Raw genomic sequence first — 26,642 nt, 5'->3', positions numbered from 1 at the left:
GAACTATATTCTAGAGATTTCCGAGAATATGTAGAATATCATTGATTATAACTGTACATACCCAATCATGAAAATCATATTTCACTTGTTACGTGCGGATAAGAAAGTATGAACATAATAAATTAACGAATCGTCGACGATAAGGATTGCACAGCGTCAGTCAACACGTTTTCCTATGTTCGAATTAGGTGCGTACGAAGAAGGTCAAGAACAATTGGAAGCAGTACGTCGCGAGAACAAGAACCTTGCCGACGAGGTGAAAGACCTGTTGGATCAAATTGGCGAAGGTGGACGCAACATTCACGAGATCGAGAAGGCCAGGAAGCGCCTGGAGGCTGAGAAGGATGAACTTCAAGCCGCCCTGGAGGAAGCCGAGGCCGCTCTGGAACAAGAAGAGAACAAGGTCCTGCGTAGCCAGCTCGAACTTAGCCAAGTTCGACAGGAAATTGACCGCCGCATCCAAGAGAAGGAGGAGGAATTCGAAAACACCAGAAAGAATCACCAACGCGCTCTCGATTCCATGCAAGCTTCCCTCGAAGCAGAAGCCAAGGTTAGTTACAAACTGCACTATGTCAGAACTGGACAAATTTTAACCCTTTGCTATCGAGAGGTGACTCTCAGTCGCCATTAGGTTTCGCGCAACAAATCTACCAGCAATAATGTTCCTTTAAGTTTCATTTCTTTGGAACTCGTGGTGTCGATAAAATGATTGTCGGTGACGTAAAGGTGACCTGATTCTCAAATCTCGATAGCTCGGCATTCGTGGCAATAGAATGCTGAGAAAGCATCTCGAGTCGCTGGTAGATACTAGAAAAAAGGCCTCGAGTGCAAAGGGTTAATCGTAACGAATGTAAGATACAACGATTTGAGATCATTTATTGTGGACTGCTATTTTCGATGCAGTTGTTTGAAAATGAATATAATATCAATTCATTCGGATAGCTATTATTTGAATAACTACATTCATTTAAATAACTATCTCAAATAACGAATTACTTCGGTTAAATAATTTCACATTGAATGCAAGAAATATTCTCGATAGTAATAAGCGATAAAAGAAAAGTTTATTTTAAGAAATCTCTACAGCAATTTGCTTCAAACAAAATTCTTTCTTCAAACAATCGAGACAATTCAATGTTATCTTACATAATCGGATAATTATTTAACATAGACCGTCTATTTTTTCGCACGTCTGAACGATAAACGTGAAATTCATTGTTTTAAAATTCAAAATCGTCATGTACTTGTCAGTTCACCTCGTATCATTCAGAAGAACAATTTCACAATTATTTAAAATAATTATAAAATAAAATAACTTGTTATTCGAAGTAATGTGTTAGCTAGACTGGAAAGTAACGTCGTTTCTGCGAATCTCAATACTTATTTATCATTCATCGACGCATTGTTTTTTTATCAATCTGGCATTGAAAATTTGCGCACTAGGTACGCAAATAGTAGGTAGATTACATAATTCATTAAAAATAGAAAATTAAGAATGTGTTTGAATTTAATGTAAAAGAAATGACATTACTTTTCGGTTCCCCTTGTATTATAATATTTAAATTCATTATATGTTAATAGTATCTTAAATATTATTTCAAATAACGTCATTTGAAAAATGCTCAGATCTAGTCTCGACACAAGTACATTCCTTTGTTCTTAATTTTTGTTTACAACAAAATTTACAAATTCGGTTACATTGTGGAAAATTGCGGACTTCGGATAAGCTGAATTTTCTATAATCTTCAGGGTAAAGCTGAGGCGCTGCGCATGAAGAAGAAGCTCGAGGCTGACATCAACGAACTGGAGATCGCTCTGGATCACGCGAACAAGGCGAACGCCGAAGCTCAAAAGAACATCAAGAGATACCAACAGCAACTGAAGGACGTGCAGACCGCGCTCGAAGAAGAACAACGAGCACGCGACGAGGCCAGAGAACTCCTCGGAATCTCCGAACGTCGCGCCAACGCTCTACAGAACGAACTCGAAGAGAGCCGCACTCTTCTCGAACAAGCTGACCGCGGACGTCGCCAAGCGGAACAAGAACTGGCTGACTGCCACGAGCAACTGAACGAACTTGGTGCACAGAACGCTTCTATATCCGCTGCCAAGAGGAAACTCGAGGCTGAACTCCAGACCCTCCACGTGAGTATTATTTTTCTGAATCTCGTCGATCGATTCATGAAATTGTTTGCTAAAGAAAGTAGGAAAACCGCCGCAGCGAAAGTGTTAATATAGAAAAAGAAATATCCTATCATTTCTTGCGAACAATTGACATATTCTGCTACGTCGAACAAATTGCTTGAAAGCTACGAATTCGTAATAAAATCTGTACAAAATGATTGTTTTCAGTCTGACCTGGATGAACTTTTGAACGAAGCCAAGAACTCCGAGGAGAAGGCGAAGAAGGCGATGGTCGACGCAGCTAGATTGGCCGACGAACTCCGAGCCGAACAAGATCACGCTCAGACCCAAGAGAAACTGCGCAAGGCTCTCGAGACTCAAATCAAGGAACTCCAGGTGCGTCTAGACGAGGCCGAAGCAAACGCCCTGAAGGGAGGCAAGAAGGCTATTCAGAAACTCGAGCAACGCGTCCGCGAGCTGGAGAACGAATTGGATGGAGAACAAAGGAGACATGCCGATGCTCAGAAGAACCTCCGCAAGTCCGAACGCCGCATCAAGGAATTAAGCTTCCAGGTACGAATTGATTTATTACGTTTCTTTAGCACGATACTTTCATTATAGAGTAGAAGCTATTCACGGGACGGTGTTGCATAGACGCGTCGATAAAGCGTATTTTACGTGACGACACGCTCTCGGTAATAATCTTTCGGTGAAACTTTACTTTGGCGGACCTGAAACTTGTAACTTTTGTTTACATAAGCCTGTAGATTTCGGCGAGCGGAATCCAAAAATGCTAGTTTTCAGGCGATGAATCCACTGGTTCAGAAGTTACGAGCAAAAATGAACCGTTTTACCGTATTTGTCAGGGAATTCAGAAATTGAATTCGTACTCTAGGAATTCGTCCTCCCCGAGAAAATAGGCCCAAAACCAACTCTGTTAATTCGAAATATAGCAGTTTTCGGAAATAAGCATAACAATATAAAAGTAGTACATAATATAGTCCGCCACCATCGAGTGGTAGATTCGATCCATATAAAATTTTGCACAAACATATAAACATTCACAGAGATTATAGCCGACACGCTTCTGCGATGACAGACCGTAAATATCTTCTAGGTTGTCTTTGTAAAAATTGCGAAGAACCGCACAGTTTCGCACAGTCGTATAAAAAATCTACGTTAATATATTAGGTTGTGATATAGCGATAATAACTATTTTTATGAATTTTAGGCGGACGAAGACCGCAAGAACCACGAGCGCATGCAAGATCTTGTCGACAAACTCCAGCAGAAGATCAAGACGTACAAGAGACAAATCGAGGAGGCTGAAGAGATCGCTGCCCTGAATCTCGCCAAATTCCGTAAAGCGCAACAAGAGCTCGAGGAGGCAGAAGAAAGGGCGGATCTTGCCGAACAAGCGATCACCAAGTTCCGCACCAAGGGACGTGGAGGAAGCGCCGCGCGCGGACTGAGCCCAGCGGTAAGTTTAATTGCCAGATCATTTTTGTTAACTTAACGTCCATCCGTTAGAGTTTATTCTTTTGTCGCTGGAATCTTCAGTTCGTTCCATAGTAACGAATATCTGGAGTACTGACGTATAGAAACTGAAAAACAGGGACAAATATGGAACAGAGGGAAACCCCTATCTTCGATAATTAGAATCTCTTTGGAATATTCATACAGTAGGTGTAGAAAGTATTCGTGCATCGATCAATTTCCAAAAAAACTATGTACAATTGTAATTTATTAACGCTTTTTTTTTTATAAATAATGATATTCTACATGTTCTTGGAAATGTCTAGAATAGATAGATTACAAAAAAAAAAAAATAGTTATTTATGTAAGTTGCGAAATTAACAAGAAACAAACAATTAATCGATAGAAATGTTGAAGCAATAAGTATTCGCACAACCGTTTAATTTTTAAAATTTGATTAAAAACAACAGAGATTGACATTAATTTACAAGTACATAATAATTCATTCGTGGGATTTTCTCTTGATTTTATAATTATCGTAATTCTTCCAATCATTAAATTAACTAAATTATTAGTTAGAAGTTAATAAGAAGTGGGATCTTTTTTCATTTCTCTATTGGAGCCATTTTTTAAAAGTACTTTACTGGAAATTTGATGTTTTCTAATTCGTGTGGAGCCGTAAACTAATGGCGTTTATGTTATATACTCTACTGTAAATGGTTCGTCATAAAAATCGTACAAATATTAGGTGGACTGGAACGTAATGTCGTTTTTGCAATTTTAAATACTTATTTAACGATCATTAGCTCGTTCATTTATCGATTTGGCTTTCAAAATTTGCACACTAATAAATATCCGCGGTCCACTCGAAACGCTGTTGATAACGAGAGCGATTACATAATTCATTGAAGATAGAAATTTATTAAAAATTTGTTTGAATTTAATATAAAGGAAACGACGTTACTTTCCAGCCTACCTAATACTTATCACTTTTCACATTATTTTTTTTTTGTTAATTTCACAAATTACATCAACTAGTAAATGTTGTTTGGACTGTATCTATTCTAGAGATTTCCGAGAGTATGTAAAATATAATTGATTATAAAAAGAGAAGTTGAGAAACTATTGTACAATTTCACGCAAAAGTTTGTTGGGAAATTGATCAGTGTACAAATACATTCTACGCCCACTGTAATAACAAAGCGACGATTAAATATTTCCACTGAAAGTAAGAGTTGCAAATGGTTGACGATGAAGGCACGGAATTAATTTCTGTGTACAAGGGGTATTAGCCAGGATCTCTAATTCTACTATCTCTATTTCCCTGTGTAGCCGCAGAAGGCCCGCAAGGCGCCCTCCGCAATGGAGTAAAGAACATCGCGCCGGTCCATGTAAGTTCGTGCTCGTTCAAGAAGCACGTGTGTGTGTCAAAACAAAACAGAGCACAACAACAATGAAAACAATTTTCTCTGAACAGACTTGTTGCGCACCCCCTATCCGCCGTTCGTCAACGTCTCATTCTAGAACCTGTGTGACAAGTTGATAACACTTCTAGAGGCGCAGCTTACGAATAAGAAGCTTGCTCCTCGTCATTGATTAACGTTGTGTATCACCTATCCCCAACGAAAGACAAAAGTTGACAAACAGATCCCTCTGTATAGAATTTAGAACGGTTACTGCTTGATTAGCGACTAGTTAGCTACGCGCGCAGACCTGTGTACGTGTATTGTTTTTATTTGAACACCGTCAAACAGACTAGTTCAATTGATAAATATAACGATCTCTGTCGACTGTTTTCTTTGTACAAATCAATCTGTCGTACTTACTAAATATACATTTTGTTTTCTTTTTTCGTCAAACTAAACAAACAAGATGTACCTTCGTGAAATACGGAAGAGAGGTATCAAGACCCTCGAGTCGTCGTTTCCCATTGTTGTATTTTAAGTAAAAGACCAAACCATCTGCGTTGAATACGCAAACAGAGACACAGAGAACGTGTCGCTCAATTCCCCAATACTTATTTTTCTATCTGCGAAGAAACGTCACTTCAGCCGCGCAGAGATTAACATAGTACCACGGTCGAAATGTAAAATTTTATGGCGTTTAACAAAAGTAAGCGTTTAATATGTCGAAGTCCGGTCCACAAGAATACTCGACATGCACACTGTTCGCTATAGAAACAGCAACGTTACTTGCAAGTTTTTCGAAGAAATATTCTGGCCCCGACAACTCGATCCCGATCGAAAGCGAAATAGATAAAGTAACAGGTGTAAATTTGTTTTTCAGCCACACCGACCTGCGTTCAAACCCCAATTGGATGGTTCCGCATTCCCGCCACGCTTCGACCTGCAGCCCGATGGTGAACTGTAAAGATCGATGCGACCAACTTACCCGCTAGAGACTCGATCGCAATAGCTTGACAAAACGAAAGGATTAATCGCAACGACGCGAACTTTCATCGTGGCATCTCGCCAAATATCTCACCCCGTTCATATTTCACACCTACACACACCAACACACTGACCGTACAATGGTACACTCACGATCTTTACTTTCATCGACACGAGAATGTCCGTGCTTGGTCACTTTGCCAGTTTCGTTAATGTGAAAAAAGGAGAAAAGAAGAAAGTAAACGAGATATAAGAAAAGGTTTTCAACACGTTTCGAGCATTGGGATATATTCGATTGTTTCGGGAATGGATCAGGAGAAACATGGGGAGGGGAGTAATTAACAAATCTTCACCACTCGCGCGCTGAGGGTCGAGGAAAGAGAGAGTGAAAGAGTGAGAGTGGGAGAGAGCAAGAGAGAAAGCGAGAGAAAGGAAAGTTGCGAGCGGTCGAGATGAGAGGCGATAAGAACCAATAAAGAAAATTTTAATGTTTTGTCACGAATACGTAGAAGAAAGGTAAATATGTGCATGTACTGGCATTACGCGCGAATCAAGCGGACGAATCGATACTCGTATATAAGAATATTCACTACAAAAAAAAAAAAGAAAAGAAGTAACAAAAAAAAAGAACGAGATTACACGTTATGAGAAGACAAGCAACGAACACGAATTTAACGCTAGTCGCGGATTTGCACGGCGGCGCGCATATTATACATGTCATCCAAATGATAATCCTATCCTATAAACTTAATTGTAATTTATAAAGAGAGCCGAAATATGTATTTATTAAAGTAAATAAGCAATAAATAAAGTTAAGAAGTAAATTTAGCATTCGTTCTTCTGCTAGGTCTACCCACTTTTTACCTGATGTATAAAAATATATTAACGTTGATACATAATTTATACGAATGAATTTTTTCTGAAAACTAATTACATTCCTGCTAATCTAATCTCACTTTACACTTTACAATTTACACTTTTGCACTTTTGCACATTTACACTTTTTCTTTTTTTATTCTTTTTACGTAAAACAAAGATGATTTAATATTTTCATTTTTTTTTTTTTTTTTACATATCAACGAAGATACACAATAACATAATTATGCTGTACACGAAATACAAGACAAATTGTTTGTAAGAAACCTATGATTTTATTAAATATCGCAAATTTTTGTTCGTGCACTTATTTATATGCATTTTTCAGAGGCATTATTTGAAACAATTGACAATATCATTAGATGTTATGGACTTAACTTAATTCCACAAAACAGTTCAAAACATACTAAAGTATGGAGTAGGATATTTGTGGAATTAGTGGATATTAATGAGTTAAGAAGTACATTATACATAATCAATTTCCTTAAAGTACCTACAGTTACTAAGAGATTTCAATGGTTCTATCAATCATGCAGCTAATTACACGCTATCCTACGATCTATCTGTAATTTTTCTTCGACTCTCTCCGCAACAGCTGTTGAAACTGGCCTTTCACGAGTTCCCATTGCGACCACTTGTCTGTGTTGATTTTGAATTCTTTAAGAGTTTCTTCTAACGCATTGGCGACAAGCGGCAAGTAAGAGTGGTCCACGGTCGGTAATAAATGATGAAGACAATGTAAGCCAAAATTGGTCAGTACAAGAAAATTGAAATCGTCGATTATTTTTCGTTCTCGCACTGCGTCCACTTCCAGTAAACCCCAATCGAGATCGTCCCTAGAAAATAGGAAAGATTTTCTTTCAAGTATCGTTTCTGTCCAAAATCTAATTATCATGGTTGAAAGGATACAATTTATTCAGATAAAAAGAAAAGAATGTCAGGTACCCGATATGAATTTGTACGTCTAAGGCCGATGGGTAGACTGTGGATATATTTATGCATTTATGGCAAATGAAAATATGGGGAGATCTATGAAAATGTGCACAAATACAAAAATATATAAAATATCAGCAATAATATACATGTTACAGTATTTAGAAGATAGGACATATTTTCACTTAAGTTTCAATTTTTTCCGTTTCATTAAAGATTAATTTAGAACTTAATCATATTTATTTATTTTGATTAATAAGAATATACAATTAAATGTATATTCTTATTAATATATATATATATATATATATTATATTATATTGTATTATATGTTATACATATAATCTAAACTTAAATAAAAAATTCAGGCAATTAAAAGAAATAAAAATGACATAATTCTGAATTAATGTTCAACGAAACGGGTCATTTTTTCATAGTTATTCTCTTTCGGAATCGAAACGAGCCCGAGTTAGATAGTATACAAAAGACTGAATTGTGCCTGGATTGAAAATGTACTGTAATCTAAAATTAAGAATTAGAATTTGATCATGTTCCAGTTATGATATCTTTATATGAACGAACCTGTATGTATCGCCATCGTGAAAAATGTCAGGATGATGGTGGGCGGCATTAAAACCAATCATGGCGAATAGAAAGCCACCTATCATGAGATCCAATGCCCAGAATTTCAAACCGATCAGAACACTTGGCGCGAAGTAACACATCAAAGTGGGGAGGACGAACGGCACCGCGTCGCGAAATTCGAATTTGCGATATTCGTAGAATACGGAATAATACCTGAAACAAACGGAGATGTACTATTACTTATGAGTTATGTATATACAGGGTGTCCTAAAAGTCGGGGAGGAGCCGGAAATGGGGGGTAGCTGAGACGATTCTGAACAACAATTTCCTTTGCAAAAATGTCGGATGGGGCATCGTTAAGGAGATATTAAGAGAAAACCCCGACCAATCAGAGCGCGCGTAGACCGTTGGAGCGGCCGGGGTAGCGAAGGCTACGCGCTAGGCGGCAGCGTCAATGTCCTTGGATGCACGTCGAGTCACTTGTTCGCGTACAAGCGCGGCCGCCAGCGCGTAGCCTTCGCTACCCCGGCCGCTCCAACGGTCTACGCGCGCTCTGATTGGTCAGGGTTTTCGCTTAATATCTCCTTAACGAAGCCCCATCCGACATTTCTGCAAAGGAAATTGTTGTTCAGAATCGTCTCAGCTACCCCCCATTTCCGGCTCCTCCCCGAGTTTTGGGACACCCTGTATAATTTATTAATAGTCATATACATAATTTATTAATAGTTATTTTTAATTTAGTATACAGGGTGGATCACTAACTATTGACACCTAGAATAACTTGGTTGGTATCGGTGATAGGGAAAAATGCACTATGCCAAAAATATTTAGTATCGAGGGTCTGATCATCCGATGTTACTAATTTTTTTTTCATAGGTAGAAAACCCCTGAAAATACGATCGTAATACGATGTAATCGCAAAAAAATTTGCACAACATTTTCACAACTCTGAAACATTTGATTACAATCGTAATCGTAATTACGATTACAATACGTTCCTTCGTACGAGTACTTACCCCTCGCAAGTCAATCAGTCCGAAGAATACTTTTGTAAATAATAACAGTAATAAAAAAATCATATAAACACCTTTTAACTAAATTGACGATGAAGGTTGTAGACCAAATGAAAGGGCTCCAAAATTGACTGAAAAAAGACTGAAGCTTGGACTTCGTTTTATCTGGAAACCATCGGAGGAAAGGTTCGGCGACGTAAATTTCGTAATCCCAAAGAGTATTGGGATACGTGTGATGACTCATTACGTGGGATATGCGCCATTCCTTCGATGACATTGCGCTCAGGTCGAAATAATACATTCGAAATGTGTTCCGCATGTGAAAATAATTGTGTGCGGCAATCGTTGTCCATCCAAGAAAAACTCCTGGAAACACGAGAGATTCGATTATATGTCCATCATTTATGACAAAAACTTGTTAATGTAGAGTTGCACTGTTTTAAGGACAATTTTTCCAAGATAATTACTTTATATTAAAATTATCAATTATATTAAAATTAATTATATAAAATATATGAAAATATATTGATTAAATTATATTAAAATTTATATTAAAATCATCAATGTCATTCTTAATAGAATGCTATATTTTTAACCGACTTCGAAAAGGAGGAGAATATAGAATATAGAATATAGAATATAGAATATAGGATTGTAGAATTATAGAATTATAATTAATATTAGTATTTTTCTAATCAAATTTAATAATAACATTCAATACTGACCAGCGGCAATGAGTGCTAAATAAGATTGTGTGGTCACTGCAATAAGACTCAGTAGAATAGCAGAAGACGCAAGAAAATCAGCAGTCAGGTTAGATCTCTTCGAGGGTCGATGAAAATCGACGTCCTTTAGCGCTTCCAGCGCGCGTTTCTTGAATGTCATGTAAAACCCATTCGGTTCGAATGTTAATGGCACCGATCGTGGAACAATTGCGTCCCTTATGTAATACTTGGGCAGAATATTTGCAGCCTTGTCGGTTAAATGATGCGACTGCGAAGAAAAACATGTTTAGAAGCATTTGAAAATTAAAATGTCTAAATTAAATACGATAAAATAAGCAAGTAAATATTTCTGAATTATCTTAAACTAGTTATTATCTATATCTATGTGTTATATGTAAAATATAAAAAAGAAAAAAATATGTGGAGCTATCCTCCATTCCCCTACCTAATAGTAATATGTAGACAAAATTCGCATTGCTTTCGATTCTATGGTTTTCTTCTCTCAAAAATTTTAATAATTATACTAATAACTAAATATCGCCCCTCTAATCGGGACTCCCGTTTAAATACAAAATAGTTACCTCGAAAAGTTCCGTGATATCAGTGCCTTTGGTGAGTGTAATCCATTCCTCTCCTCCTGGATGATGCTTGGAGAAACCTTCTAGATCATATAAACCATTCCTGACCCTCCACAGACCTTCCGCCCCATCTATCCTCTTTCTCTCTTCGATGAAAGAGTACGGCGTTTTGAATCCGCTATTTCTAGCCACAAATGATTTCAGTCCAGGTATCGAACTTTCGTTTTTTTCCATGGTACTGTAATTAAGTATTAAGATATAGCAATTATAATAATTTTCATGTAAAATAAACATTTAACAATTTCTTCATTTTTCATATACACTCCTCGTCAAGATTAAGGGAACGCTATAATTTCCCGAAAACTTTGGTCATTTCCAAATGGCTGTATCTCTGCGAAAAATGTCGGCAAAAAATATTTAAAAAACGTTTATATTCAAAAGTATGAAACAACGAACAAGTGTGAAAATAATTAAAAAAGAATAACCTGTTATATGAAATAGTATTTTAAATAATAATATTACTAAAGTCCGAGTCTGATTCTTATCGAAGAAATACGTAAATTCCTCGATTGATAAACATTATTCCTTACGAAGTGCGTCGTCTTGCTACGTTCTATGCCAAACGGTTTTTGCCCGACTCTTCGTTCGAGCCATTTGACGTTTCGACCATACATGTAGATTATTATATTATCACACAATACTTCATTGCACCATGAATTTACATGTAACTAGCTTATTTCGTTTTGTCCAATACTGTATTTTGAATTATGCCTCGTTCTTTTGATAAAAATATATTTTACAGAATCAAATTTGTCATAGGACATATGCTTTCAGCCCGTTAAATAAATATATTTATGTACCATAAATGATATATATGGGGCGGAACGTGTTAACGCGTTAATTGTCAATTACACGATACCGCGTAATGCGAATATCTCAGCAAACGACCGATCACGCGTTATCGCATTATTGTTTGTTGCTTATATTAGCCAGTGCGAGCAGTGGCGGTGTTCGGAAAGGTGACGTCGCGACGATCTTGTTTAATTATTCGTTGATGAAAAAAAAAGTTTGGCCACCACGCGAAATTCTAATTATTCTTAATTTATTGATCCAATTTTATTCTGTTTAGCACGTATTCATTTTATATAACAAACAAGATCATCGACATTCGCGGAGTCCCAGTAAATTTTCACGGATAAAAGAATAAACAGCTTCGTTTTCCTTGATTATTTTTCTATTATTGCAACGGCAAATAAAGTTTCGCGTTTAACGTCGAGCACATACCTCATCACGCGTAACCGTTTCGATGGCGTTTGATCATTAAACGAGGATACACAAGGAGTAGCACTAAATAAAACCGAACATTACCGTATCGACGAACAAACTACGTCTACCGAAGCAGCGTGGCGGGAAATGATGCTGTCACTGTGTATAGATACACATATATATGCATGTTAATGATAATAAAATGGCTGGAATCTGAGCAAATGCGCACTATGACCCCGGAACGATAACCCTTACAAGAAATTAAGTTGTACGTTGCTACGGAAACATGCAGGATCGTGTAAACTATAATAAATTCATACGTATCATACACATGTATTGGAAAGTTCCATCTATTTTATCGAGATGAGAATGTGCCGACGATTGAAATAGTCTATCTTTATAGTGCTATTATCGTACGCGCGAAATAAAAATAGGTTTACTTTAAGAATTTTTATTTTATATACCAAATGCTTTCATACGTGTTACTGGATACGTTAAACAAATAAATACAATTTATTTTGTTTATTTTTGATCGTTTTTTTCATTGATAATAACCACGTGAAATTTGTTCTTTTTTCCCCACGATTGACCATAACTTAATATCAGATCATTCGAAAGCAAAGAATCAAAAATATTAATATATAGTTTTCTCGTACAGTCCGTACTTACATTATGATTGTTCGGTAATATTAAACGTTACTTTTAAATGATTAACATTCAAGAAGTGAAAAAAAAAAAAATAAATAAATATGCATGTCGAATTGAGTAACCTCCTCTTTTTCGAGGTCGGTTGAAAAAAAGAAAATGTTCAAACGTCCGTCATTTTGTTTTTGTTTTAAAGCAGAAGTTTCCGATTCTAGTACGGACGAGTAATTAAAAAAACTATATTTATTAATTTATTTGATTTTGTCCTATCGGATGAACCAATGTCAAGTAAACGTGACAGTCATGGAAAGAAGGATAAATTTTCCGTAGATGTATCAATCAAACTTCGATATTCATATGAAATTGTTGGGATAATATTATTTAGTTAATGCAAAAATATATTACACTGTCTATCAGGCCTGGCAAACTCAAATAGTTTCGCGGGTCACTTCGATGACGCGTAACGATACAGCGGGCCGCACTTCAGGTAAACATACAAGTTAAAAAATAACATTAACATTAGGTTAAAAAATATAATACATGTACAAAATACCGCTCGACGTCATTCTCCTCTTCTCTATTATTAAGAGAAAAAATTGTGCGGATCGTTTCTTTATTCGTTTGTTACATAGCTGTATTCAAATTACGAATGAACAGTAACATTTCGCGATCAGATATAAAAGTTACAAGTTACGACAAGAGATGAAAGTTTCGATAGAAATTAAAAATCACCCGGCGGCCCGCGAAATTTAACCTGTCGCCAAAAATCGATAGGTCTTTAACTACAGGGCGTCCACGCTAAAGTATGACAGACGCATGTTTCAATAACTATCGATGACACGAAAGAATTGCGTACGTGCAAATTGCAGAACAAAATGGGCTTTATATTGTGACGTAAACGAAATTTTTTTTATATCATCGATTTAACACGTTGACTGGCAAACGAATATTGTTGAAAATTTCTGCCAAGATTAAATATTATTTAGACTATCGGAGTCGAGGTAATGAAACATTTATCGTGGTATTTAGTTTTGTAATTACATCAAAATTCGAGAACTTCATTTGGATTCATCTCCTGTGACGTCTAACTTTCAGAATGAATCTTTGTAGTTCTTGAGTGAAAAACACTGTCAACCATATATGGGTGACATGGCGATCAACGTGTTAAATGGTAAATGGTAAATAAAAGTGTTTTCACGAGTACTAAATTGTATTTCCGTTATACTAAAATTTAAAGCATTGTAATTAATAATAAATAAAACTTTTCGTAAAATTGTCTTACACCTGTGTAATTAGATTCTCGATGTTGGCCTAGAATGCGATTTATTATTTATTGGATGAACTTCACTTTTTCAACACTTGACTGTCAATTATTGTTTTTTTTACAACGTTTAAGCTCCTCGTGGAAAATTTTGGACAAACTAAATTTACGCTATCACCGTATGACGTTTTTATATTTCGTACTACCATTATATCTCCTCGATAACATTACAACGGATATAAGAGGTCAGAGTTCTTATTTGATCCGAATAATGTAGCAGACAATTGATTTCCGATCAACGTATTCATATAAGAACTCGAATGGTATGTAAGTTGAACGACTAAATGCTTTTAATCTTTTAATTCGCCGTTAACGGTATCTACGGTGTATGATGATTGCGTACATGTAATAGAAAGCGACGCAGCAGTGTAATTCATACTCATTTGTCAAGTATCTATTATCTTATACATTAAATGATTACACTAGTTTACAGCCAAAATGTACATTCGATGCCAGAAACTTTTTCTTACGTGTTTTGGCCTGCTAAGCTCGAAAATCACAATGAAAAATTTATCTATGGATAAGTTTTTTTTATATAAATTTTTGTTCTGTTTTTCGATTTTTGTCTGATATACCTTCACATTTCAGGCCATATTTCGAGTTAGAAACGTCCGATTTAGTCGCGCAAGATACCATATTAAAGGTAATCGAATTTCTAACAATTGTTTCTAACATTGTTTTCCAATCGGTTCAATAGTTTAAGCGTTACGAGCCACCATATATGAGAAACTTTGATTTCTTCGGCTAAAATAGAACGCAAAAATGTCTTCGATCGCCATGAAAAAATAGTAACTGTCAAATTGTGTCCAGTTGTTTTATTGTTTACGTATAGATCGCACTTTCGCGTAGAAAACAAGCTTTTGTTGAATAAAATCTATGGATAAGTACCGGAGTTAGGAACAATCGAGTAAAGGTACAAGAATTCCAATTTTACTCTGTTTTTGTATTTTTCCCCTATTCATTATCCGTCGAAGTATCGAAACTAACGAATTTCATCGCAAACGTTATTTTTTTCCGTTGCAATATCGACTACTAGAGCGACAATTCTACAGTATTACATCATTTGCCATTATGATAATTATAGACAAATACATACCGTTGGATTCAGAATAAAAAGTCGCTTTAATTGATCCAGAAATAAATCAAAATTTTTTACAAATTTCGAGGAGGAAGGGTGGTGATTGCCAAGAAAAATATTTTCTTTTGAAAATTTTTTAATACTGTTTTATAGGCCTCTATAAATAGTCCAATGTTTATTTGAACATTTGTTCGATATCTCTTATCAATTTCGAGTTATAAGCGCGTAAGTAAATGGGGGCGGATCGGACAAAAGAGGTAGTTTCTCCCTTGAAACGCAAAAGTGACACGAAATGAAGATGGTACGATTCATAGGAAGGTCACACGAAACAAATGTACAAAGTTGCATCGAAATCGGGGTGCAACACTGACCGGTGTTTCCTTGTACTTATATTTACAATCATATTGGATCGGTCCCGGCGCTGTTTATTAGATAAGATGATTCAATTACATGTAACAGTTGAAAAAATCGCGAAACGCAGTAATTATCGTCAGCGCGGTTGATTTCAAATCGTTTTCATCATACTTCCAGTAAAAGAGCGCGTGGCATTCGATTGCATGTTATTTAAATCTGTCGCACAAACATCTTTCAACATCATTTCTCGGGGATCTTTCGCATAGTTCTATTTTTGTTTACGCGAAAGCTTCGACTGTTACTAAAGATTTGCGTACTTAACCCCTTGCCGTAATTTCACGAGTCGGTCTCGTGATGAAGATTTTCACCCAAACATGAATATCACGTGCCAGGCTCGTAAACAAATAGTCGGGACAAACATAAACATCAGTTTCCGAACCCGAGTGTCGTCGAGCTAAATGGTTACGGAAAGGGGTTAATATTTGAGGTCGCACACGTCGAATTGTAACAACCAACCGCTATATCAAATGCCCAAACCTTTTCAAATGCACGTAATTATGAAGGATACCACAACCATTAATAATGCAACAATGAAATTGTAATTTTAATTGTAATTGTAATTTCTGTCACAACTGGAAGTTGTGCAAGTTCAAAGAATACTTTAGAAGAAGGCTACTAGTGTTTGATAGTCCGATGGTAGGAATTATGCCGTATGGAGCAGAGGTTTCTGGGTGGAAAGAGAGGGCAGAGTTACAAGAGATACAAACAAAATATACAGGGTGATGACACATATGTGGGACACTTTTTCAGGATCAAGTTTTCAGACCAGTACAAATCGAAAAGTCTGTTACCATTTTGCGATCTGATACATCGTTCTTGAGATATAAGCTTGAATATAAGGTTGAAATTTACAGGTGGACTTTGTTGAAATGGAATTCAGGAAAGGACAGATGCTTGGTTTTTCTACGCCAATAAGCCAAATCGATTTGGCTTGGTTTTACGTGATACTCCTTTCTCGGTCTTCCAGGTTGGCCGGTCCTTGTAATTCCGGGCCTGCCAGATACTTTTTGCGAGTTACTGGATACAGTGTATCATCAATGGCTTCTTCATTTTCCTCTTCTGGATTATTTTCTGCAGATTTTTCGTTGTTTTCATCTTCTTGTGTCGAAGTAAACGTTCAATAGGTTGAATTTGGTATACGGCGTGTCAAATATCAAACGGTTAATCTGTGTCAATTAGTTACAAAAACTAAGCATCTATCCTATCCCGAATTCCATTTCAACGAGTCTGTTACCATTTTGCGATCTGAGGCTTCGTTGTTGAGATATAAGCGGTTGAAATTTACAAGTGGACTTCCGGCGCGGGTTGCTTAAGCTTTATATCCCTGTCAGCTGAACGTGCGGTCGCACATGGACGCACTCATTGCACACTCATTTGTTTCATTCTTCCGACGCTACGACACAGTCGTTCATTTCGCGAAAAACCTGGCCGAAATTCAATTTTTGAAGTACGCGAAATCAGTAAACTGCCACGGTTTTTATTATATATGTAACAATGCAACAAAAACCATTTGTGTTCTTCATATATAACGATTATTTTCTAAGATATAGCTGTTCAAAGTTGACGATTTTTCTCGTCCACTTAATTTTCACATTTTGTAATCTTATTCAATAATATATTCCTTATGGCTCCTTTTTTTTTTTGTAATAAATACATGTTATTTAGATTAATTTTCTACTATAGAGATGAAGAATAAGTTTGCTTTTACCTACATACTTTTTATTTGAATTATTTGTACTGGTACGAAGACTTGATCTTGAAAAAGTGTCCCACATATTTGTTAACACCCTGTATATCGTTATATTGCTGCGGTTTCAACGATACCTAATATTTCACTTACATTTACGCTAAAAAATACCAACACCAATGACAAATTATTCCTATATCTTCTGTTTCATAGCTCAACAAAATGTTTGGGAATCGATACATGTCGACGTTAGTAAGTATCATGGGAACCAGAAAGTAATGCCGTATCTTCTACGTTAAATTCATTCAAATAAATTTATAACGAGTTTTTATTTTTAATCAATTATGTAATCGCCCTCGTTATCAACAACCTTTTGTTATCTAGCGTGCAAATTTTCAATATCTGGTCGATAAAAATCAACTGGTATACAATAAGCTGATATATATTATGATAAACAAGTATTGACGTTCACAGAAACGACATTACTTTCTGGTCCCCCTAATAATATTTACAGTCATATTGGATTGGTCCCGCCACTGTTTATTAAATAAGAAAATTCAATTACATACAACAGTTACAGAAATCGAAACATCGTCGTAATTATCGTCGCCGCGATTTATTAAAAATCGTTTCCATCGTAATTCCAGTGAAATAGCGCGAAACATTCGATTACGTGTTATCTAATCCGTAATATAAACATCTTCCAACATCATTTCTCGGAAATCTTTCGCATAGATCTATTTTTGTTTACGCGAAAGCTTCAACAGTTTCTAAGGATTCGTGTACTCAATATTTGAAGTAGCACACGACAAATTATTGCAGTCGACCACTTTTGTCAGATGCGCAAGTCTGTTCAAATATACGTTATCGTAAAAAATATCGCAATCATCGCTAGCGGAAAAATGAAATCGGAATTCCTGGCACAACCGGAACTTTCGGTCATTTTCGGAGAGACCACCTTCGCTTCCGAGGGACTGCGCGGTTGATCTATGGTGGAAATTGGACTTTGCATCGAGCAGACGGTGTTGTTTATAGCTTCTCGCGTCGAGCCAGTAAGAATTCGAAAGTTGTACTCTTCGAAGTTCAAGTGGGAATACATAAAAGTTGGCAGACGATCGGAGAGTACCCAAATCTGGCCATTTTTGTCGATCTGAAATGAAAGTAAATTGAAAACGACTTAAAAACCTTTTTAATTAAAGTAACTGTGCTTGTTAAAATTCACAATTACCTTCATATCGTTGGGAAAGATCATCGTAATGTTATCCATATAAATGATACCCTGTTGCTGGGTCGTGAACATCTTATGAGGTTTCCAACAAGCAATGGCGTTCATGTTGGTTAGTGCGTAAAAAAGAACTTGAGTGTTTGGGTCTAGAAAACTGACGCTACTTTGTTCATTGTACTCTCGAGATCCAAGAGTATGGAATTCATGAAAATTCTCTGAAACAAAAATAATAGCTATATAGAACGTGACGTAAACAAAATGTTCGTGGATTATACTTATTATGAATAGTTATTCATATTAAAAAGAAAAGAACAAGGAAACACTTTGCATACTTTTTTACTCGTATAGATAAGGCGCCTAACTCTACCACCAAACTCTAACAATTTACTACAGATCAAATTTCTTCATACAAAAGTTGTAATGTTTCAAATATGAATGTTGAGATGTAATTATTTTTTAGTGTGTTCGTTTCTTTAATGTGGTAAAAATCGCGCTTATGCGCGATTAAAAAAATGTGCTTTTGTTTTTTGTTCTTCTTCTTTTGTTCTGCATTGTAAAATGGTGGTCTGCACTATGTGTGATCTATATTATTCTGTTCGGCTAAATTTTCTTCTATAAACTGCACTATAAGTTTTTTTCCTTTTAATAAACAGTAAAACAAGAATCCTCCTTTAAAAATATCACAAATAATAAATTACCTTGCATTCGACTGTTTGCAATTAATATGAAATTTGCAAGCATATCACTCACCGGAAGAAGTGGCACGTTCAGGATCTCTGAGTAGTTTCGTACTGACAGAGTACTCCATGGTGCTGGACAATGGGTGAAAGTACATAGTACTGTATCCATCACCTGTCGATGCAAGACCCATACCGAACAATCCATCACTCCATCGGAACGAGATCCCCGATACATTGAATTCTTCAGCCTTAATAAGGTTAAAATTTCACATTTTAGATGTTATATAATACATATAATTTCAATTGAAAAGAATAATAAATTATTAGGTTTGTTGCTTGATGTATTAATATAGTTTTTAATATCTATTATAATAATGCAGCAATTTGGTATACATTCAATTTCACGTAATAGTTGTTCAATTTCTACTGATGTTATTTTCATATTTTTCAGCGGAATTATATCAATTCGAAAGTATTGATACAAGTATTAATATATTTATCATTGTTCTCGTTATACGAACTCGTTATTAGAAAAATATATCCCGTTAAATAACAAACTTAACAAAAATTCGTTCTCGCTGAAACACGAGCCCCGGTTCAATTTCTACTGATCATGCAATTTCCATATTTGCAATTTTGCATTCGGTCGATAGTTTTGGAGTTATAGCTTTAGAAAAAGCCTTGTAACTTGTACATTTGTTAATATTTTTGAATAATTCTTTATTCATATCAATTCCTAAGTGAAACTTTACGTGCATGTTAACCATATGCTGTTGTTCTTAATATTGTCATCGCATAAAGTATTAAATTGTCCATTTATGACAAAGTAGAAGCACATTGGAATCTTAATCTGAATATATTGTTGTAATTATATGAGTAATAAACGTAGTTAGATTCATTCGGTGAACGTGCGATCTCGGAGATCGCACCATTCGTCGAGCTTCATCTCGCTCTGATTCGTAATCGTCATTACAAGACGCTTAGCTTGAATAATGAATCGACTCTGTTACACATAAGAAGAATAATAATATCAACCTGGGGATCAGGTTGAAAGAAGTGGTGTTTGACGAGCCACGATTTGTTCATATTCCACGAATAAACTACAAGTCCAGGGCCTCCCAAGTCCGCCATATAAGCGTAAGTATCTTCGCAGGAATAGTCTTCAACAGCAATGTTCGCGAAAAGTGAATCAGCTGTTCTCTGTTCTTCGGGAATAACGAACTTCCGTAACATTTGATCGTTCGTTAAATTGTAGACGATCAATGCCGGTGGTGCTTGTTGTTCTGGGCTATCAAGGATGTCGGTGAATCCTGTGTCAAGGACCCAGAGCCTGTCGCATTGATCAGCACGGATTCGAAACGTCGAAATAATCTCTGGTACAGTTCCGGCCTTGTACTGGTGCGTCTCCCAAGACGGATATGGAATTAATGTAGGTGACTCTCGCGTGTCTGAAACAACGATATAAAATAATTATTCGTAACTTGGATTCATTCCATAACTAATATTGATCTTCTATGTTGTTCGTGTCTATTATAACGAACCTTTTTTACAATTTACGAATTATTAAACTGTTACCCCTCGAAATTGTTATAATAACAATTAGAAAGAACATACAAGAAGAACATACAAGAACATACAACATACAAGAACATACAAGAAGAGAATAATTTATAATGACTTTAGCCTTATGTGAAAATTTATTCCAGATAATAGATAATCTTTGTCTTGTATCAGTAACCACTTTGTGATGGAAGTAAAAGAAGACTGCGAAGAAGTTCATAATGTGAACACTCATCGGTCACGTATCTGAACATTGTATTTTTCTTCAATTTATCGTTTCTCCCATATTTGTTTACTTACAAAATTGCTATCGACATAAAATAAATAAAAAGTGAACAAATAAAACGTTCAACTAGCACTCGACTTTCGAAAAATTCATTATCGTTTATAATCGTTTATACCCGTGTGTAACACATTTCGTTTTGTTTGCAATCAAAGGAACCAGTTAATTTTATTTACGTCATTTTGAAATGAGAATAACCTTTTTGTATAAAAGTATAATAAAAAATGACGTAAATAAAATCGTCACTGGTTCTCCGACTATTAAACGTTGACCTGATGGTTTTAACCGAAATCAATCAATTTGTTTTCTTACACTACAAATGAATTTTGAACCACTATATTATGCAGTCTTCTTGTCAACCCAGATTTTCCGGTCTCGACTAGTTTCGCAACATTTGAAAGTACTTTTACCTAATTCTTGATTATCGACTTGTTACGTAACAGGGCTTGAAACTCTCTCAGAAATAACTGCTTCAAACATTTATATAACAGTTATATACAGTTGTAAAGTACCAAAATAATTTCACAACACTCCCTATGACAATTGTGAGATTATTTTGGGCCTGAATAGTAATAGAGGGTTGACATAATTACTCTCGTGTATATCTCGTTTAACTCTTTCTCGCTGTAGTAGGTTCACTCCCAGCGGAATAAAATATTGTCGGAATATTTAATACAGGACATGGAGTAGTTATATATTTAAATAGGTGGAAATATTAGACATAAACGGTACGGGCACATAAAAGTACATAAAGTAAATCACACGTCATTCACGCATCGAACTGTTATACACTCGCAGTAAATATTTTCCCTTACTCACTCTTGACCTATTCCAAATCTTTGCTTTAACCAACATCGAACCGTTATACACTCGCAGTAAATATTTTCCCTTACTCACTCCTGACCTATTCCAAATCTTTGCTTTAACCAACATCGAACCGTTACACACTCGCAGTAAATATTTTCCCTTACTCACTCCTGACCTATTCCAAATCTTTGCTTTAACCAACATCGAACCGTTATACACTCGCAGTAAATATTTTCCCTTACTCACTCCTGACCTATTCCAAATCTTTGCATCAACCAAAACAACAACTTTCATCATTACTCATTCCTGACCCTTCAGCTTCCAAACTCTCCTTCCTGTCCGATCCAGTCATAGCCCAAAGTCCGGTTTCCGAACTCCATAAAAGGCCATAGTTTTCCATCCAGCGGTTAGTTATCAGTTTTATCGCGAGCAGACCAGTTTTGTAACGGCACGTCGAATTTTATAACAAAGTATTGGTTTCCGTGAACCGGTGGTCTTTAATTAAATAATATTAAGCGATACCCTATTTCCGGAAATGGAGGGGTAGTTGAGTCGATTCCGAACCATAATATCCTTTGCAAAAATGTCGGATGGTGCTTCGTTTTTTAATTATTAACGAAAACGAAGCACTATCCGGTCCTATCATCCCATCCTGCTCCCCATTTCCGGTCCTTACACTAATTCTGGGACAACCTTTGTACGCTTCTGGCGCAAAACTGACGTAGTAAAAGATAAAACAACTATTGCTATACATTTTTAGAACGACGAACGTTTGTTTCCTTGTCAAGGTTACATTCTCAGATTATTATCTACAACTGGTTGCCTAGTTTCTCATTATACTTTATAAGAAGGGTAAATCTGAGATCATTCGACATATTTACAGTGTTTCTATTGCCAAGGTATATAGGACTGAAAATTAATCGAAGGTGATTCAGTATCTACAAACAGAAAATAGATATGGGTCAATCCATGCCAACTCGGACATTTTTTTGGAGTAACATCTCAGATTTTGAGGAAATTTAGATATATTGTAATCTTTAGTGATATTTGAACGTATCTCGAAGAATTTTGACAAATTTTCAATATTGTCGATTTTACACCCGTTCAAAGTTTTGTGCTACGATAACTCTTACTTTTCATTTCGAAGATTTTGGAATTAACGGCAAATTTATTCGAATAGTGAAAAATCACCGATTGTTAAAATTACAAAATAAATAATAATATTATCAGTGATTGGTTCAATGAAATGATCATTATGATACGATAGAATATTTCTCCAATAACCTATGTAATCCTGTCAAATTCCATCCTATGCCGATGGAAGAATACTTACCACCTTCTAGTGGTTTCCATTGAACTGTGGCAACTTATTTTCAACAATACGTGCCATTGACAAAGAGTGAGATTTTAATATCTACTAACTGGTACTAAGCCAACAAAATCGGCGGAGCGCTTTAGAGACTAAGGAAGCTCGGAGAGCTCGAAAAGAATAGTTACAAGCTTAAAACGAAGCGTACGAAGAAGTAAAAGGATTGCTATATATTGCTGGAATCGCTGATTAACCAGCAAGTAGTTTAAATAAATTAATTACTGTCTTGAATTTGTTGTTTTTAGTATTTTCCTTTCAAACGCCTTTTTCTAGAAACGACTTTTTTTTTTTAATTTGTGTACACTCTAGCTCAAAAAGCTTCATACAAATAACTAAAAAAAAAAAACGTAGTCCTAATCCTACCTCCCTCCTTAAAACTAGACACTACAAACGAAAACATCTATAGAATAAAAGTTATCGAACACTCGCCGTTGATATGAAAGTAATTCAAACTGGCAGCAACGCCACGCCTCCATCTTGGTACCGTGACGAAAATCCTATCATCTGTAATTTCAAGGCCAAGAGGTAGATTGTCTTCCTGCTTGTACCACGGGAAAAGCTTCATGGTGTCGTTGCTTGGCCACTCGTAATCGAGTTGTTTCCATTGGTAAGCCACTCGAAGATTCCCAGTCGCGGTAACGGGCTTCCAAAGGTGACATTGAAGTAAAACGTTCAAGCAAAGAAGGATCCAACTGATCTGCATTCTCATGGTCAGTTTCTTCTTTCGGATCTCCTTGGCATTCAACGTGTCGGCACTGCAAAGTAATATTTTTACGTGACTAATACGTTCCTCATTAGCGACATACAACGTCGTTATCTCTCTTTAGGATCTATTGTACATTTGAATTGTTAATTCTTCCAGCATCACCAAAGTTGCTAGCATTACGTTTTTCGAGTTTGAACCATTCATTTTGTCTGATTATTATCCCGCTAGAGGTACAGTGGGTGTAGAAGGGATTCGTACACCGATCAGAAATTTAATAACTTGTCAACTTATTTTTTTTATAAACAATGACATTCTACATATCTCTCGGAAATCTCTATGACAATTTGTGCAAAGAATGAGACTTTTAATACAGGCATTCCTGAAACGCAATATTGCGAAAGCAAACGAATAGTCTTATTTGTGTAACGTTATCGTTATTTTATATTGCATTGATTAGTTCTAAAAGCAAATAGAAACGTTATCATTCAATTTTTATGAAAATTGAATGTAAATGAAGATCATTTCTGGTTTATGTATCATGTATAACTGAGAGCTTTTTTGCACTCTGGATTCTTGGAACTTCTGGATAATTATGTAAAAGAAGGTCTTACAGAAAAACAAAGAAGAACGAACGATCACGAAAATACTAATTTAATTCTAGAACGTGTTCAAGCTATCGAAAAAGTGTAATAGTAAACCGACGGATGTTTACTACTTCGAGGAGACTCGGAATTTCTTTACATTATTAACTTGAACGAAGAAAAAGCTTTACATCGCTCTAGAGTAACATAGTTTTCCAAAACAGTGCCACTCGAGGAACAACGCTCCCCAGATTTTCTAACTTTAGCTACGTTACTGGCTCTAACGAGAGTCTACCGTAAGAAGAAAAATAAGAATGTGATAAACCGGTAAAGAGATACTTATGTGGGGCACATCGTGTGAGTTTGGTGTCATTGCAAATTCGCGACATTGCTTCAGCACGTTTCGCTATTAAATATTATATCAAATGCATTGTTAACAATTATTGTATTATACAAAAACCACGCTTAAGTAACTTTAAATGGAGAAACCTAAATATCTTTGTGATTTATGGAAAAACTGTTTAGGGCAAAGGTAAACTATTCAAAGTGGTAATTTGATCGTTAACGATAGGAAATAGCTTATTCTCAATTTAATTAGTTCGAGATTTTAACCGTCGAGTTTCGTTTAATAGGAATCTATAATTTTGTCTACGTCTTTAGAAGAGAATAATTAGTCGTGCTACTTTTTCAAATGTACATTTGATACGAAAATGAAAAGTTTGATTCTAGAGATACGAGTAAACAGCTTGGAGATAACTTAGTGTAAGTCAAACTCTAAACAAATAGTAAGTAGAAATAGTAATAAATTAAGAGTCAAACATATTTATAATTATTTTAGAGGTATTAATTCAGTAGTTTATACGTATACGTTTAGATTTCTACTTATTACAAGTGCCGTGACATGAAAACGACCACTAAAATTCGAATAAATATCCGTAACATTTCCCAATAATATTAGGTAGATTGGAAAGTAATGGTCGTTTCTTTTACATCAAATTCAAACAGACTTTTAATAAATTTCTATTTTTAATCAGCCATGCAATCGCCATCGTTATCAACAGCCGTTTGTCATCTATTGTGCAAATTTTCAATGCCAGATCGATAAAAATCGAGTTGAGTGTGACAAACAAGTATTTAAAAACGACGTTACTTTCCAATCCACCTAATATAACACGACGTATCACCATTAGATAGATAATCGCTCATGGTCTAATACGAATCAATATCTGATTCAACTTTTATTTGTTTCAAATAAAAAGAAGATGAGAATTGATAATCGAATCAACGATCAGATATTTAAATTATTTCTAACGCTACCGACTTCAAGACAAGAATCGAGACTGCAGTAAACCAGTAAACCGGTGAAGGTAACAGCACATGTGCACAAATTTGTAGGCCACTGTAAATGCACGCTGCCACTTGCATACGCACACTTTCGCTGTTAAATATTATTTCAAATCATTTTTACTCGAGTTCGAATGCACACAAAATCAAATTGATCGAATTGATTTACATCAAATAAAAAGAAGTTTTGAATTGATAATTGAACCAATGATCCGATATTTAAAATTATTTCTAACGCTACCGACTTTAAGATCAAGATCAACTTTAAGAATCGAGACTGTGGTAAACCGGTGAATGTTAGAGCGCATGTGAACAAATTTGTGTGTCACTGTAAATGCACGCTGCCACTTGCATACGCACACTTTCGCTGTTAAATATTATCTCAAATCATTTTTACCCCGAGTTCGAATGCACATAAAACGTCTCACTTGTTCTACTAAACAACGAAAGATCTTCCACAGTCCATCCCCCTCGGATCCAAGTAACACACACTATACTTTCACCTTGTTAATTTTATTAATCACTTGCCTATCGTTTCGACCGAGTGCCGCGAGAGGTTCAAACGAGGTGCTACTGCAGCGGTAACACGCGACAAACTAAGAATTCGTCAGCGACACGAAGGACGTTCTCCCGGGGTACCGTTTGGTACCGTTCAAGGCTTAGCGGGCACTGATTCGCTCGACAGACCTGTTAAAATACCACGATTCGTCGTTCCCGCTAGCCGTGACGTTATTACACAGTGGAATCGAACGTTTCAGCCTCTATATTTACTCTTATAAATAAGTCAATTATTTTGGTCCATTCTAAAATTAAAAATAACGATATGTATTATTAAATCTAACAATATACCGCTGATAAACGGATATCCAAATACAGTGGGCGTACAATGTATTCGTACACCGATCAATTTCCCAAAAAACTTTTCTGTGAAATTGTAGTTTCTTAACTTCTCTTTTTGTAATCAATGATATTTTAC

The 26,642-nt window shown here is 35.9% G+C and overlaps 3 protein-coding genes across 18 annotated transcripts in view; 1 reads left to right on the top strand and 2 right to left on the bottom strand.

Moving 5' to 3' along the window:
* The window catches only part of LOC128888352 (myosin heavy chain, muscle), a 70,696-nt gene extending 64,468 nt beyond the window's left edge, over nt 1–6,228 (top strand). For 14 of the 15 annotated variants that reach the window (XM_054145114.1, XM_054145113.1, XM_054145106.1 and 11 more), the window contains 5 exons: nt 189–550; nt 1,750–2,145; nt 2,353–2,697; nt 3,356–3,604; nt 5,887–6,228. In XM_054145114.1, coding sequence (XP_054001089.1) covers nt 189–550; nt 1,750–2,145; nt 2,353–2,697; nt 3,356–3,604; nt 5,887–5,970 — 1,436 coding nt within the window. In that variant the 3' untranslated portion in view covers nt 5,971–6,228. Of the gene's footprint in view, nt 1–188; nt 551–1,749; nt 2,146–2,352; nt 2,698–3,355; nt 3,605–4,932; nt 4,992–5,886 lie in introns of all 15 variants that reach the window. The other variant, XM_054145116.1, reaches the window with a different exon arrangement.
* On the bottom strand, nt 6,105–12,137 carry LOC128888358 (cytochrome b5-related protein-like). Of its 2 annotated transcripts, none has more exons than XM_054145131.1 (6): nt 11,985–12,136; nt 10,704–10,938; nt 10,123–10,390; nt 9,472–9,763; nt 8,382–8,597; nt 6,105–7,702 (listed from the first exon to the last, which is right to left on the bottom strand). In XM_054145131.1, exons 1-6 carry the CDS (start codon nt 11,987–11,989, stop codon nt 7,426–7,428), a joined length of 1,293 nt encoding a protein of 430 aa, XP_054001106.1. In that variant the 5' UTR covers nt 11,990–12,136; the 3' UTR covers nt 6,105–7,425. The 2 variants fall into 2 exon arrangements, with proteins under 2 accessions (XP_054001106.1, XP_054001107.1); XM_054145132.1 differs by lacking the exon at nt 6,105–7,702 and adding an exon at nt 8,159–8,321 and having other exon boundaries at nt 11,985–12,137.
* A 5,097-nt stretch (nt 12,138–17,234) lies between these two features.
* On the bottom strand, nt 17,235–26,328 carry LOC128888368 (protein yellow-like). Its single transcript, XM_054145155.1, has 6 exons — nt 26,095–26,328; nt 23,465–23,790; nt 20,052–20,464; nt 19,087–19,264; nt 18,340–18,551; nt 17,235–18,261 (listed from the first exon to the last, which is right to left on the bottom strand). The coding sequence occupies exons 2-6, from the start codon at nt 23,742–23,744 to the stop codon at nt 17,965–17,967; spliced, it is 1,380 nt and encodes a 459-aa protein (XP_054001130.1). The 5' UTR covers nt 23,745–23,790; nt 26,095–26,328; the 3' UTR covers nt 17,235–17,964.
* Between the last annotated feature and the right edge of the window lie 314 nt (nt 26,329–26,642).

Source organism: Hylaeus anthracinus, unplaced genomic scaffold (genome assembly GCF_026225885.1).
Source record: "Hylaeus anthracinus isolate JK02 unplaced genomic scaffold, UHH_iyHylAnth1.0_haploid 11994, whole genome shotgun sequence".
NCBI lineage: Eukaryota > Metazoa > Arthropoda > Insecta > Hymenoptera > Colletidae > Hylaeus > Hylaeus anthracinus.
This window is presented reverse-complemented; position numbering and strand designations above follow the sequence as displayed.

Excerpts from the sequence above, each read along its gene's own strand:
- LOC128888368 (XM_054145155.1), bottom strand. The coding sequence starts at position 23,744 with ATGAGAATGCAGATCAGTTGGATCCTTCTTTGCTTGAACGTTTTACTT. Across the intron at positions 20,465-23,464 it reads GAATTACTTTCATATCAACG|ACACGCGAGAGTCACCTACA; the intron begins GCGAGTGTTCGA and ends TCGTTGTTTCAG. Across the intron at positions 19,265-20,051 it reads TCTTTCAACCTGATCCCCAG|GCTGAAGAATTCAATGTATC; the intron begins GTTGATATTATT and ends AACCTTATTAAG.
- LOC128888358 (XM_054145131.1), bottom strand. Across the intron at positions 10,391-10,703 it reads ATATCACGGAACTTTTCGAG|TCGCATCATTTAACCGACAA; the intron begins GTAACTATTTTG and ends TTTTCTTCGCAG. Across the intron at positions 8,598-9,471 it reads ATCGTCAATTTAGTTAAAAG|GTATTATTCCGTATTCTACG; the intron begins GTGTTTATATGA and ends CGTTTGTTTCAG.